This window comes from Schistocerca nitens, chromosome 10, assembly GCF_023898315.1.
Source record: "Schistocerca nitens isolate TAMUIC-IGC-003100 chromosome 10, iqSchNite1.1, whole genome shotgun sequence".
In the NCBI taxonomy this organism is placed as follows: Eukaryota; Metazoa; Arthropoda; class Insecta; order Orthoptera; family Acrididae; genus Schistocerca; species Schistocerca nitens.
This window is the reverse complement of record NC_064623.1, coordinates 71,707,236-71,719,758: the sequence shown is the minus strand read 5'-3', so window position 1 is coordinate 71,719,758 and position 12,523 is coordinate 71,707,236. Positions and strand designations below refer to the sequence as shown.

The window sequence follows — 12,523 nt, the reverse complement described above, 5'->3', positions numbered from 1 at the left end:
GGGAGAAAGTACTTAGTATTACGTAAATTAATGGCAGAGGATGGAGAAGGGAACAGAAAGGGAAGGAAGTTATGATGCTAGCGGCATCAGGACTTCATTTGGAGGCAGTCGCTCTGAGTGAAAACGTGTGCCGGACCAGGATCTTACCCGGGATCACCTGCTTACTAAGGTAGTTGTGTTAACAACTGAGGTAATCGGACACAGTGTTAATGTTTCCGCACATTTGCACCTAGTGCCACCTATCTGCAGTCCCCATCCGTGTCTCAACGCACGGTGCTTTGAGATTCCTGCACAAAGTCGAACGCGATTGTGAATTCACACTGAATGTGGTGGATTCATAGGCCATCAAGGCTACTCAGTTACATGAATCTCTGGCGTCACATCAACTGCATCGGGACTTTATGCAGAGTCAGCGATGCCAAGTGAAAATATACATTTACATGGATACTCTACAAATCACATTTAAGTGCCTGGCAGAGGGTTCATCCAACCACCTTCACAATTCTCTCTTATTCCAATCTCGTATAGCGCGTGGAAAGAATGAACACCTATGTCTTTCAGAACGAGCTCTAATTTCCCTTGTTTTATCGTGGTGATCGTTCCTCCCCATGTAGGTCGGTGTCAACAAAATATTTTCGCATTCGGAGGAGAAAGTTGGTGATTGGAATTTCGTGGGAAGATTCCGTCGCAACGAAAAACCGCTTTCCTTTAATGATCTCCAGCCCAAATCCTGTATCATTTCATTGCCACTCTCTCCCATATTTCGCGATAATACACAACGTGCTGCCTTTCTTTGAACTTTTTCGATGTACTCCGTCAGTCCTATCTGGTAAGGATCACACACCGTGCAGCAGTATTCTAAAATAGGACGGACAAGCGTAGTATAGGCAGTCTCCTTAGTAGATCTGTTACATTTTCTAAGTGTCCTGCCAATAAAACGCAGTCTTTGGTTAGTCTTTCCCACAACATTTTCTGTGTGTTCCTTCGAATTTAAGTTGTTGGTAATTGTGATACCTAGGTATTTAGTTGAATTTATGGCTTTTAGATTAGACTGATTTATCGTGTAACCGAAGTTTAACGAGTTTCTTTTAGCACTCATGTGGATGACTTCACACTTTTCGTTATTTAGAGTCAACTGCCACTTTTCGCACCATTCAGATATCTTTTCTAAATCGTTTCGAAGTTTGTTTTGATCTTCCGATGACTTTATTAGTCGATAAACGACTGCGTCATCTGCAAACAACCGGAGACTGCTGCTCAGATTGTCTCCCATATCGTTTATATAGATAAGGAACAGCAAATGGCCTATAGAACTACCTTGGGGAACGCCAGAAATCACTCTGTTTTACTCGACGACTTTCCGTCAATTACTACGAACTGTGATCTCTCTGACAGGAAATCACAAAAAATCACAAATATGTGACATTACGAGTTCCTTCCCTTTCCTTTTCTTTCTCCAGCTTCCACCTTGAGTTTACATAACATGTATCACAGCTGCGATTTCCACATGGTGTCTGTTCTTTCAGACATGTCCAAAAGAACAGCCACCATGCATTCGTATAATTGAGTAACAGCGATGGGCTATGAATGCACCACTTTCAGTGTGAATGCACAACCACGCTCGACTTTCTGTGGGTATCTCAGAGTAGCAAGCATGGATGACATGGACAGACACTTCAGATAGGTAGCGCTATGTGGAAATGTGAGTCAGCCGATGGCCATGTCAAGATAGTCTACACAATTGCAGTAAATGCTGTATGTGTGAGGTACAGTGGTTGATGCAACTGTCTCGTAAGTAGGAGATCACAGGTTCGAATCCTGCACCAGCACATACTTTCACTTGGGGCCGATAACTCCGCATAAATTACAGATCTATGAATGTGGTGTCACCGCCAGACACCACACTTGCTAGGTGGTAGCCTTTAAATCGGCCGCGGTCCGTTAGTATACGTCGGACCCGCGTGTCGCCACTATCAGTGATTGCAGACCGAGCTCCGCGCTAGAGAGACTTCCTAGCACGCGTCCCAGTTGCACAACCGACTTTGCTAGCGATGGTTCACTGACAAAATACGCTCTCAATTGACGATAGTTAGCATAGCCTTCAGCTACGTCATTTGCTACGATCTAGCAAGGCGCCATTATTCAGTTACTATTGATATTGTAAATAATGTACAGACAAGAGCTACGTTCAACATTAATGGATTACAGTTAAGTATTCCACCAGTTACCTCCTTTTTTTCTAAGTTCTAATTTCCTTGTCTTGTTCTAGACCTCACGCCAGCCTGCGTGAGCTAAACGCGTGCCTTTTGGCTTCCTCTAACATTCGTGGGTTGGCTCTCCTGCCAATCCACAACAATGAATTCATCCCTTTCTCCACCCTCCACCTTCAGTTTATATAATATGTGTCACAGCTGTTATTCCATGTGATGTCTGTTTATTTTATGTGTTTGAAAGAACAGACATCATGCATTCATATAACTGAGATGCATCAGTGCCCTATGAATCCACCGCGTTCAGTGCGAATGCACAGTCACATTCGATCTCCTTTGGCAATCTCAAAGTAATGAGCATGGAGGACACGGACGAGGACTGTGGATGGGAAGCTATAGGTGGGGAATGTCAATCTGCCGAGGGACAACCCAGATTATCCACACAACTGCGATTAACACTGTGACCGGGTGGTGCAGTGGTTAACACAACTGCATAGAAAGTGGGAGATCTCAGGTATGAATGCCAGTCCGGCACACATTTTGACACAGGGTCCCTGACTCCGCAAAAAGTCCCAGTGCAGTTGACATCAAGAGTTTCTTCCCTTTCCTTTCCTTTTGTCCATCGTCCAACTTCAGTTTATGCAGGGTGGACCATTGATCGTGACCCGGCCAAATATCTCACGAAATAATCGTCAAACGAAAAAACTACAAAGAACAAAACTCATCTAGCTTGAAGGGGAAACCAGATGGCGCTATGGTTGGCCCGCTAGATGGCGCTGTCATAGGTCAAACGGATATCAACTGCGTTTTTTAAAATAGGAACCCCATTTTTTATTACATATTCGTGTAGTACGTAAAGAAATATGAATGTTTTAGTTGGACCACTTTTTTCGCTTTGTGATAGATGCCGCTGTAATAGTCACAAACATATGACTTACAATTTTAGACGAACAGTTGGTAACAGGTAGGCTTTTTAAATTAAAATACTGAACGTAGGTACGTTCGAACATTTTATTTCGGTTCTTCCAATGTGATACATGTACCTTTGTAAACTTATCATTTCTGAGAACGCATGCTGTTACAGCGTCATTACCTGTAAATATCACATTAATGCAATAAATGCTCAAAATGATGTCCGTCTACCTCAATGCATTTGGCAATACATGTAACGACATTCCTCTCAACAGCGAGTAGTTCGCCTTCCGTCATGTTCGCACATGCATTGACAATGCGCTGACGCATGTTGTCAGGCGTTGTCGGTGGATCACGATGGCAAATATCTTTCAACTTCCCCACAGAAAGAAATCCGGGGACTTCAGATCCGGTGAACGTGGGGGCCATGGTACGGTGCTTCGACGACCAATCCACCTGTCATGAAATATGTTATTCAATACCGCTTCAACCGCACTCGAGCTGTGTGCCGGACATCCATCATGTTGGAAGTACATCGCCATTCTATCATGTAGTGAAACATCTTGTAGTAACATCGGTAGAACATTAGGTAGGAAATCAGCATACATTGCGCCATTGTGATTGCCATCTATAAAATGGGGGGCAATTATCCTTCCTCCCATAATGCCGCACCATACATCAACCCGCCAAGGTCGCTGATATTCCACGTCTCACGGCCATCGTGGATTTTCTGTTGCCCAAGAGTGCATATTATGCCGGTTTACGTTACCGCTGTTGATGAATGACGCTTCGTCGCTAAATAGAACGCGTGCAAAAAATCGCTCATCGTCCCGTAATTTCTCATGTGCCTAGTGGCAGAACAGTACACGACGTTCAAAGTCGTCGCCATGTAATTCCTGGTGCATAGAAATATGATACGGGTGCAATCGATGCTGATGTAGCATTCTCAACACCGACGTTTTTGAGATTCCCGATTCTCGCGCAATTTGTCTGCTACTGATGTGCGGATTAGCCGCGACAGCAGCTAAAACACCTACTTGGGCATCAGCATTTGTTGCAGGTCGTGGTTGACGTTTCACATGTGGCTGAACACTTGCTGTTTCCTTAAATAACGTAACTATCCGGCGAACGGTCCGGACACTTGGATGATGTCGTCCAGGATACCGAGCAGCATACATAGCACACGCCCATTGGGCATTTTGATCACAATAGCCATACATCAATACGATATCGACCTTCTCCGCAATTGGCAAACGGTCTATTTTAACACAGGTAATGTATCACGATGCAAACACCGTCCGCACTGGCGGAATGTTACGTGATACCACGTACTTATACGATTGTGACTATTACAGCTTCATCTATCACAAAGCGAAAAAAGTGGTCCAACTAAAACATTCATATTTCTTTACGCACTACATGAATATGTAATGTAAAAATGGGGGTTCGTATTTAAAAAACGCAGTTGATATCCGTTTGACCTATGGCAGCGCCATCTAGCGGGCCAACCATAGCGTCATCTGGTTTCCCCCTTCAAGCTAGACAAGTTTCGTTCTTTGTAGTTTTTTTCGTTTGTGTTGTGGCGTAACAAGCTAGTCACGCCACACTGAGGAGGAAGCCGAAAGGCACGCGTACACACACGCCGACTGGCGTCAAGTCTGGAACAGCATACGTATTGAATACTATAAAGAAAATACGTAGCTTGTGGAATATACTTAACTTTTAATCAATCCTTGTGATACATCTCTCTTGACTATACAAATGAGACTCGTAAGATACATGCACTGTGAAAATTGGCGCCTTGCTAAGTCGTAGCCATTAACTTAGCTGAAGGCTATTCTAACTGTCTCTCGGCAAATGAGAGCAAAGGCTTAGTCAGTATAGTCGCTAGCAACGTCGTCGTACAACTGGGGCGAGTTCTCGTACGTCTCTCGAGACCTGCCGTGTGGTGGCGCTCGGTCTGCGATCACCCAGTGGCGACACGCGGGTCCGACATGTACTAATGGACCGCGGCCGATTTAAGCTACCACCTAGCAAGTGTGGTGTCTGGCAGTGACACCACAGTTTGATGCTTATTTCGCGAGATATTTGGCCCGGTCACGATCAAAGGACCACCCTGTACAATATGTATGACAGATGTGGATTCTGCATTGTGTCCATTGTTTCGAACATGTCCGAAAGAACAGACACCATGCATTCATATACTTAGCATTGTTTTGCTGGCACTCTAGCGGCGCTGCAGGTGTCCCAGTCGACTGTTGTGTGGAGAACTCAGTGCCCCTCTCACTCTTCAGGTATAATATTCGCTGGCGATGTGGACTTCACGACCGACAGACTCTTCACAAAATACAACATCCAGATACGGATCGTCAGAGAAACGTTCGACTACACTCCACCAAAGCCCGACGAACTGGTTCACGACATCGTGGTGGTCGAACTTTGGAGGGAACTCAGAATTGAAACGGGTTATGTCACTACCATTCCCCTGACGGAAAACACAAGGTGAGTACCATTTCGAGCAATCCACGAACACCACAGTAAGATGCGGTGGCTAAATCTTTCTCGATTAGTTTCTGGTGGCATGTCTCCATGTAGACACACAACTGTTACACATGGGATTTGAGTATGAGAACTCCTACAACGTTTTTGATTACCATATATATCATAAGCAATGAGCAGGATTTAGGATGAGTTGCCTGCCATCAGTAGGTGAGCCCCTCCCCTCCCCAAGCCCTGCACGTGTGCCACACAGAGGACTTCAACTCTGGGCGTTAGTTACTTAGTTTCATGTTGCAGGTATCATTTGTGCATTACTCGTAATGAATTAGAATGACTCATTTCACATTCATATTATCGATTCCTGTGTAGGCATGGCTACATATTCACGATCTGCAAGGTTTTTTTCACAGACATAAAGGAGTAATTCCTGCCCACCATCTTTTACATCCGACGAAAAGCATGCTGGACCAAATTCAATGACACATTCTTTACAAACTGCAGCACACAAAATGCCTTCTGATGAACGAGCGCCATCTGACGTCAAACTAAGATGATGCGTTGACTGACATCTAACAGCGACGTTCTGGAACACCAGGCCACACTCATTCAAACAAAACACATTTCCCCAGTGTTACATTTACACTTTACATCTTTGCAGTATCTGTTTATCTTAGTATACAATGAAGTTGCCTGCTTATAAACATAAACAGTAACAAATCTCTCGATAATATTCGCTGCATCCATAAATATGAAAGTTCAGCTAGTCTTTGACGCTGTTTAAAGTACATTTTAGTAGGTACATATACAGCTTTGTACGTGAAATTAATACATGACCAACTCTAAGTTGTGTAATTTTGCCTCAGTTCAGAATTAATACAGTGCAATTACTTATTCTACTCACTCATTAATTAACCAGTGAGGCTTGAAGTGATATTTATGATGTATGTCTCATCAGGCATGTAAATCCTGTTATATGTGTTGGAACATTACTTACAAGGGAACCTCCCCATCGCACCCCCCTCAGATTTAGTTATAATTTGGCACAGTGGATAGGCCTTTAAAAACTGAACACAGATCAGTCGAGAAAACAGGAAGACGTTGTGTGGAACTATGAAAAAATAAGCAAAATATACAAACTGAGTAGTCCATGGGCAAGATGGGAACATTAAAGATACTTCGGGCTTAGGAGCGCCGTGGTCCCGTGGTTAGCGTGAGCAGCTACGGAGCGAGAGGTCCTTGGTTCAAGTCTACCCTCGAGCGAAAACTTTAGTTATTTCATTTTTGCAAAGTTATGATCTGTCCGTTCGTTCATCGACGTCTCTGTTCACTGTAATAAGTTTAGTGTCTGTGTTTTGCGACCGCACCGCAAAACCGTGCGATTAGACGAAAGGACGTGCCACTCCAATGGGAACCGAAAACATTTGATCCAGGAAAACACGTCTGATATTTTCTATACGACACTGGTGACGGCATGTGCGTCACATGACAGGAATATGTTGTCAACCCACCCAACTTACACAATTGGCGAATGGGTAAAAAGATTCTTCTACCTTGCCCGATTTAGGTTTTCTTGTGGATGTGATAATCACTCCCAAAAAAGTGATGAAAACATAAGAGTGTGTCACATAAACTGCAACAAATGAATGCAACAGTTTCACAGTCGCACAGTTTTCTCTGTGCTCTGTCAAAACATATGTTTTTCACGTTTTCAAATTTTTCCGTGTGTAGACTGTCAAATCCTACATATGTCCAAGCAAATCTGAACATGTCCTGGAATTTTGGAGAGCGAAGTTGATTATGGGTGAGTGCCTGAACTCTGATAATTGTCTGAAAATAAAAAGTTAAAATTTTGTACAGGAGGGAAGACTTGAACCAAGGACCTCTTGCTCTGCAGCTGCTCACGCTAACCACGGGACCACAGCACTCCTGTGTCTACATCATCCTTGATATTGCTTATGTTGCCCATGGACTACTCAGTTGGTATATTTTGCTTATTTTTTCATAGTTCCAAACAACTTCTTCCTGTTTTCTCGATTGATCTGTGTTCAGCTTTTCAAGGCCTATCCACTGTGCCAAATTATAACTAAATCTGAGGGGGGTGCGATGGGGAGGTTCCCTTGTTAGGAATAATTGCAAATAACACAGGTATGTGAAACATGTCTTGTACATAAAAGCATTTAAGCAAATAAAAGAATCAAATGATTTCATGTTAAACAGCAAATTTAAATGTAACATAATATAAAGAGTAGGCATATCCTAGTATTTGTTTATGGTTGATGAGATACAATTACAAACGTGAGTGCACCGTGGTATTGATACATATAGCTGTAATCTTGGTTCTATAAATCTTATTTACATGTTATAGCAGTGACATCTTATTTATATGATGTAAAGATGACATAGTAATGTTAACAACTTAATCAGCTATCACATATGAAAGCTCCAAGTAGGTTAATTCCTATTCCTTAACAACAAAGATAAATGTAACATTACCGATCATAGATTACTTCTTAGAGACGTAATAGACAATTGAGAAGAAATACAAGTCTAGATTACTATAAATCATTCATGTAAGTGTCAGAGGGGGGTGTAGAAGGATGGATGGGGGAGGTTATAAAATGACTAATGAAATGTAGAAGAAGCTATTATAGTGGGGTGTGGGCGTGGTGGGGGACAAAAGAGTAACTAACAAAGGAATAAGAATAAAAATGTGAAGTGAATTATTTTTTAAAATTTAGATACACCTAAGGTAAATAGGCACTTTTAAATGTTAAAGCTAGGACCAAATATAACATATGTTAGGCCATTGTGTGGAAATGGTGTGTCCAAAGTGAAGGTATGGCATAAATGTGTATCACTACATTCTCTGCGTGGGTTCATATGTCCTAGTATTTTATTTATTAAGTAGTTGTCATACTAAGATTTATTCTATAAATTTAATAAAATAAACGGTTTTATTAAGACTTACTCAGTTTGTCCTTTGGTTAGTGATAGAAGTTCAGGGTGAGGTATCAAGAAGGTTAGTGATTCCTCATAAAAGTAGCATGTCTCAGAGGGAGGAAGGGGTTAGTGAGTCAGTGGTTAGCAATAATCCCTGATGGGGATGAAGGGCATCTTAGCAATACGTACAGGGAAGGGAGGAGGGGAGGGGGATGCTGGAGAATAGAGGAATCATGCATGACAATGTCAATTAAACCCTAATAAAGTAGATAATAGGAAGTGGAGAATGTTATAAAACGCAAAAGGGGGGAAAAGACATAAATATTCCACATTGTGAACTAGCAAACGAATAGTCCACAAATAGAATATGTTCATCTCAAAATATAAATTTGGTGGCCAGGGTACATATAAGGTGTAAAGATTAAAATAGAAATTCACAATGTAGAAGCACTACGAAATCACACAAATGTATTAAAGGCTGGAAAGATGGAAGGGTAAGGAATAAGAGGGAGAGGGTATGTTCTTATATGTGTATTTTAGTGATTGGTATAGTCAATAATAGCTTCTTCTACATTTCATTAGTCATTTTATAATCCCCCCCCCCAATACATCCTTCTACACCCCCCTCTTACACTTACATTCTACATGCCTACAGACTTCAATGAATGATTTATAGTATTCTAGACTTGTATTTCTTCTCAATTGTCTATTACGTCTCTAAGAAGTAATCTATGATCGGTAATGTTATATTTATCTTTGTTGTTAAGGAATAGGAATTAACCAACTTGGAGCTTTCATATGTGATAGCTGATTAAGTTGTTAACATTACTATGTCATCTTTACATCATATAAATAAGATGTCACTACTATAACATGTAAAAAAGATTTATAGAACCAAGATTACAGCCATATGTATCAATACCACGGTGCACTCACGTTTGTAATTGGATCTCATCAACCATTAACAAATACTAGGACATGCCTACTCTTTATATTATGTTAAATTTAAATTTGCTGTTTAACATGACATCTTTTGATTCTTTTATGTACATGACATGTTTCACATACCTGTGTTATTTACACTTACTCCTAAGTAATGTTCCAATACATATAACAGGATTTACATGCCTAATGTTACATACATCATAAATATCACTTCAAACCTCACTGGTTAATTAATGAGTGAGTAGAATAAGTAAATGCACTGTAGTGTATTAATTCTGAATTAAAGCTGTGAGGACGGGGCGTGAGTCGTGCTTGGGTAGCTCAAATGGTAGAGCACTTGTCCGCCAAAAGCAAAGGTCCCAAGTTCGAGTCTCGCTCCGGCTCACAGTTTTAATCTGCCAGAAAGTTTCGTATCAGCGCACACTCCGTTGCAGAGTGTAAATTTCATTCTGGAAACATCCCCCAGGCTGTGGCTAAGCCATGTCTCTGCAGTATCCTTTCTTTCAGGAGTGCTAGTTCTGCAAGGCTCGCAGGAGAGCTTCTGTAAAGTTTGGAAGGTAGGAGACGAGGTACTGGCAGAAGTGAAGCTGTGAGGACGGAGCGTGAGTCGTGCTTGAGTAGCTCACATGGTAGAGCACTTGCCCACGAAAGGCAAAGGTCCTGAGTTCGAGTCTCGGTCCGACACACAGTTTTAATCTGCCAGAAAGTTTCAAAATTGAACGACTTAGAGTTGGCCATCTATTAATTTCACGTACAAAGGTGTATATTTACCTACTAAAATGTACTTTAAACAACGTCAATGACTAGGTGGACTTTTATATTTATGGATGCAGCGAATATTATCGAGAGGTTTGTTACTGTTTATGAGTAGGCAACTTCAATGTATACTAAGACAAACAGATACTGCAAAGATGTAAAGTGTTGGGTGACCAGACGTCCCGATTAATCCGGACATGTCCTCCTATTTACCTCTTTGTCCGGAGTCAGGGCGGATTTTTACATTGTCCGGCTTTTTCAAGTTGAGCGTAATACAGTTAAATTTACAATTCGTCCCATTCCTATACTCTTTTCTTAAAGTATCATAATTGTTAAGGAATGTATGTATGTTAGGTCTATAAATAATAAACTCATTTATTAAAATTGAACGTATGTTTGATGGGGAATACTGCAGATGTGGATACCACCCGTCAGCTTTGGACAAGTCACATGAAAGTAGCCAATCAGGAGTGGCGTTTAGGCAGCCGTCTTGGTTAAATCTTAAAACTACGCGTAAATATAAAAACAATTGATGCCACACTGTCACCACAATCAATGTTTTTAATTTAAAATAAAAAAATATTGCTCTGGGAATCACCACCTGACCACCAGTAACAATTAACTGCTAGTTTTACCGGTAATTCCCGGCAGTCACGTGACTTGTCCAAAGCTGACGGGTGGTACCCTCATCTGCAGTTGACCCGTTTGATGTGTCCTCTTTTTTCTTCCTTTGCCCTCCTTTTTGAAGCTGTTTGTCCTCCTTTTTAAACAATTGCATCTGGTCACCCTCTAAACATTCTGCGTGGTGTCTGTTTGTTCTATATCGTGTCTCCCTACCACTTTCGCACAACGACGCTCTGAGCGTGTTTTTTAGGGAATTGACTAGTTTGAACCTGGGACCTGTTGCTGGTAAGGAGACGTCAGACCACACATGACATGTAGAGTTCAGAAGAGTTCAGTGAGACTAGCGATGATACAACCAAATACTTAATGATTTCAGCGTCAGCTCCACTGCACTCCCTGTAAAAGAATCTTAATACTAACTAAATTTAGTGGAAGGGGTTCAAGGCTTTCCTATTTTTAGTTAGCTGGTAAAATAACGTCGAAAAAGCAGTTAAGTTTACCATTGGAAATTTTATTCTACTCACAAAACATTGTTTATAAATTGCACTATTGATAAAAGGAAATGTTTTAATACAGGATGGTAAAAACCAACTGCGTTCAACAAAAATGTGAACGAAAATTCCATGAGTGGGTTTCCAAGTTCTACAATGGATCGAAGGATGACCTATGCCATATCACATCTATAATCTAGGTTTAAATTAAGTTTCACAAAAGAGAAAACTATCAAAATGGTCTACAGTGACCCTCAATTATCTTTAATTACTTATCTAACTTGTCGTAAATTACAATGGCTGATGTGGCTTCTCAATAACTATATAACAGAAAAATCATTGCGTTTCAGATTTTTACTTCAAGTGGCAAATGTGAACACCATGAGCTTTAATTGACGATCGACACTAGTATTACGCAAAAAGGGGGTGTAACAGATGAGACTTCTGCAGTTCTGAGTGAAGCTTTATGCGCTGTTATGCGGCATCGCGTGCGTTCATTACCTTGTCGGTGTTCGTCAGGGGGCGGCGGACAGCACAGCTCCGCTCACCTCGCTGGCTCGGAAGTAACTCCCTCTAACTTCTCCTTACTACAATTTACCGAAGTTGGTTTAAAAAAACTATCTGGCTGTCTTTTCATCTGACCAATCAGGGTCTCAATGTTAACCTTAAGCTCCGCCTACAAAATTTCTGTCTATCCAATGAGAAACGTTATACTTTTCGTGATGGGGCAATGTTTTTAAAGTTTGCAACGTAACAGAGATGCGAAAAAGTCTCACGCTAAAACTTGCAGCTGGTGTGGTCCTTTAGTGTTATCGTAACATCTATACTGTTCTTTTGGAGGGCTCTATCTTTTAACATGGGCTGGGGGGTGGTCCTAACATAACAGAGACGCGAAAAAGTCTCACGCTAAAAACTTGCGGGTGGTGTGGTCGTAGCGATTAGCTGGCGACGTGGGTGTCCGTCCCTTACAGTAGGGTCTTCTCGCTTAACACGGTTCTGCTCTCGGCTTCTGTTCTCGTTTCTCCCCTCGGAACTGCGTCTGTCCCACGGTGGGAAGGTATGACATGCATTTGGGCATTCTTGTGTTAGTCTGTGATGTTCAATTTGCTCACTTGTTACTCGTATTACTTTGGTTAATTTAATGTC

At 41.6% G+C, this 12,523-nt stretch overlaps 1 protein-coding gene across 1 annotated transcript in view; it reads left to right on the top strand.

Moving 5' to 3' along the window:
- Positions 1-12,523, top strand: part of LOC126210427 (serine protease ami-like) — a 104,471-nt gene that overhangs the window by 39,831 nt on the left and 52,117 nt on the right. Inside the window, exon 2 of the mRNA XM_049939657.1 lies at positions 5,417-5,624. Within this exon, the coding sequence (XP_049795614.1) occupies positions 5,417-5,624 (208 nt within the window). The remainder of the gene's footprint in view (positions 1-5,416; positions 5,625-12,523) is intronic.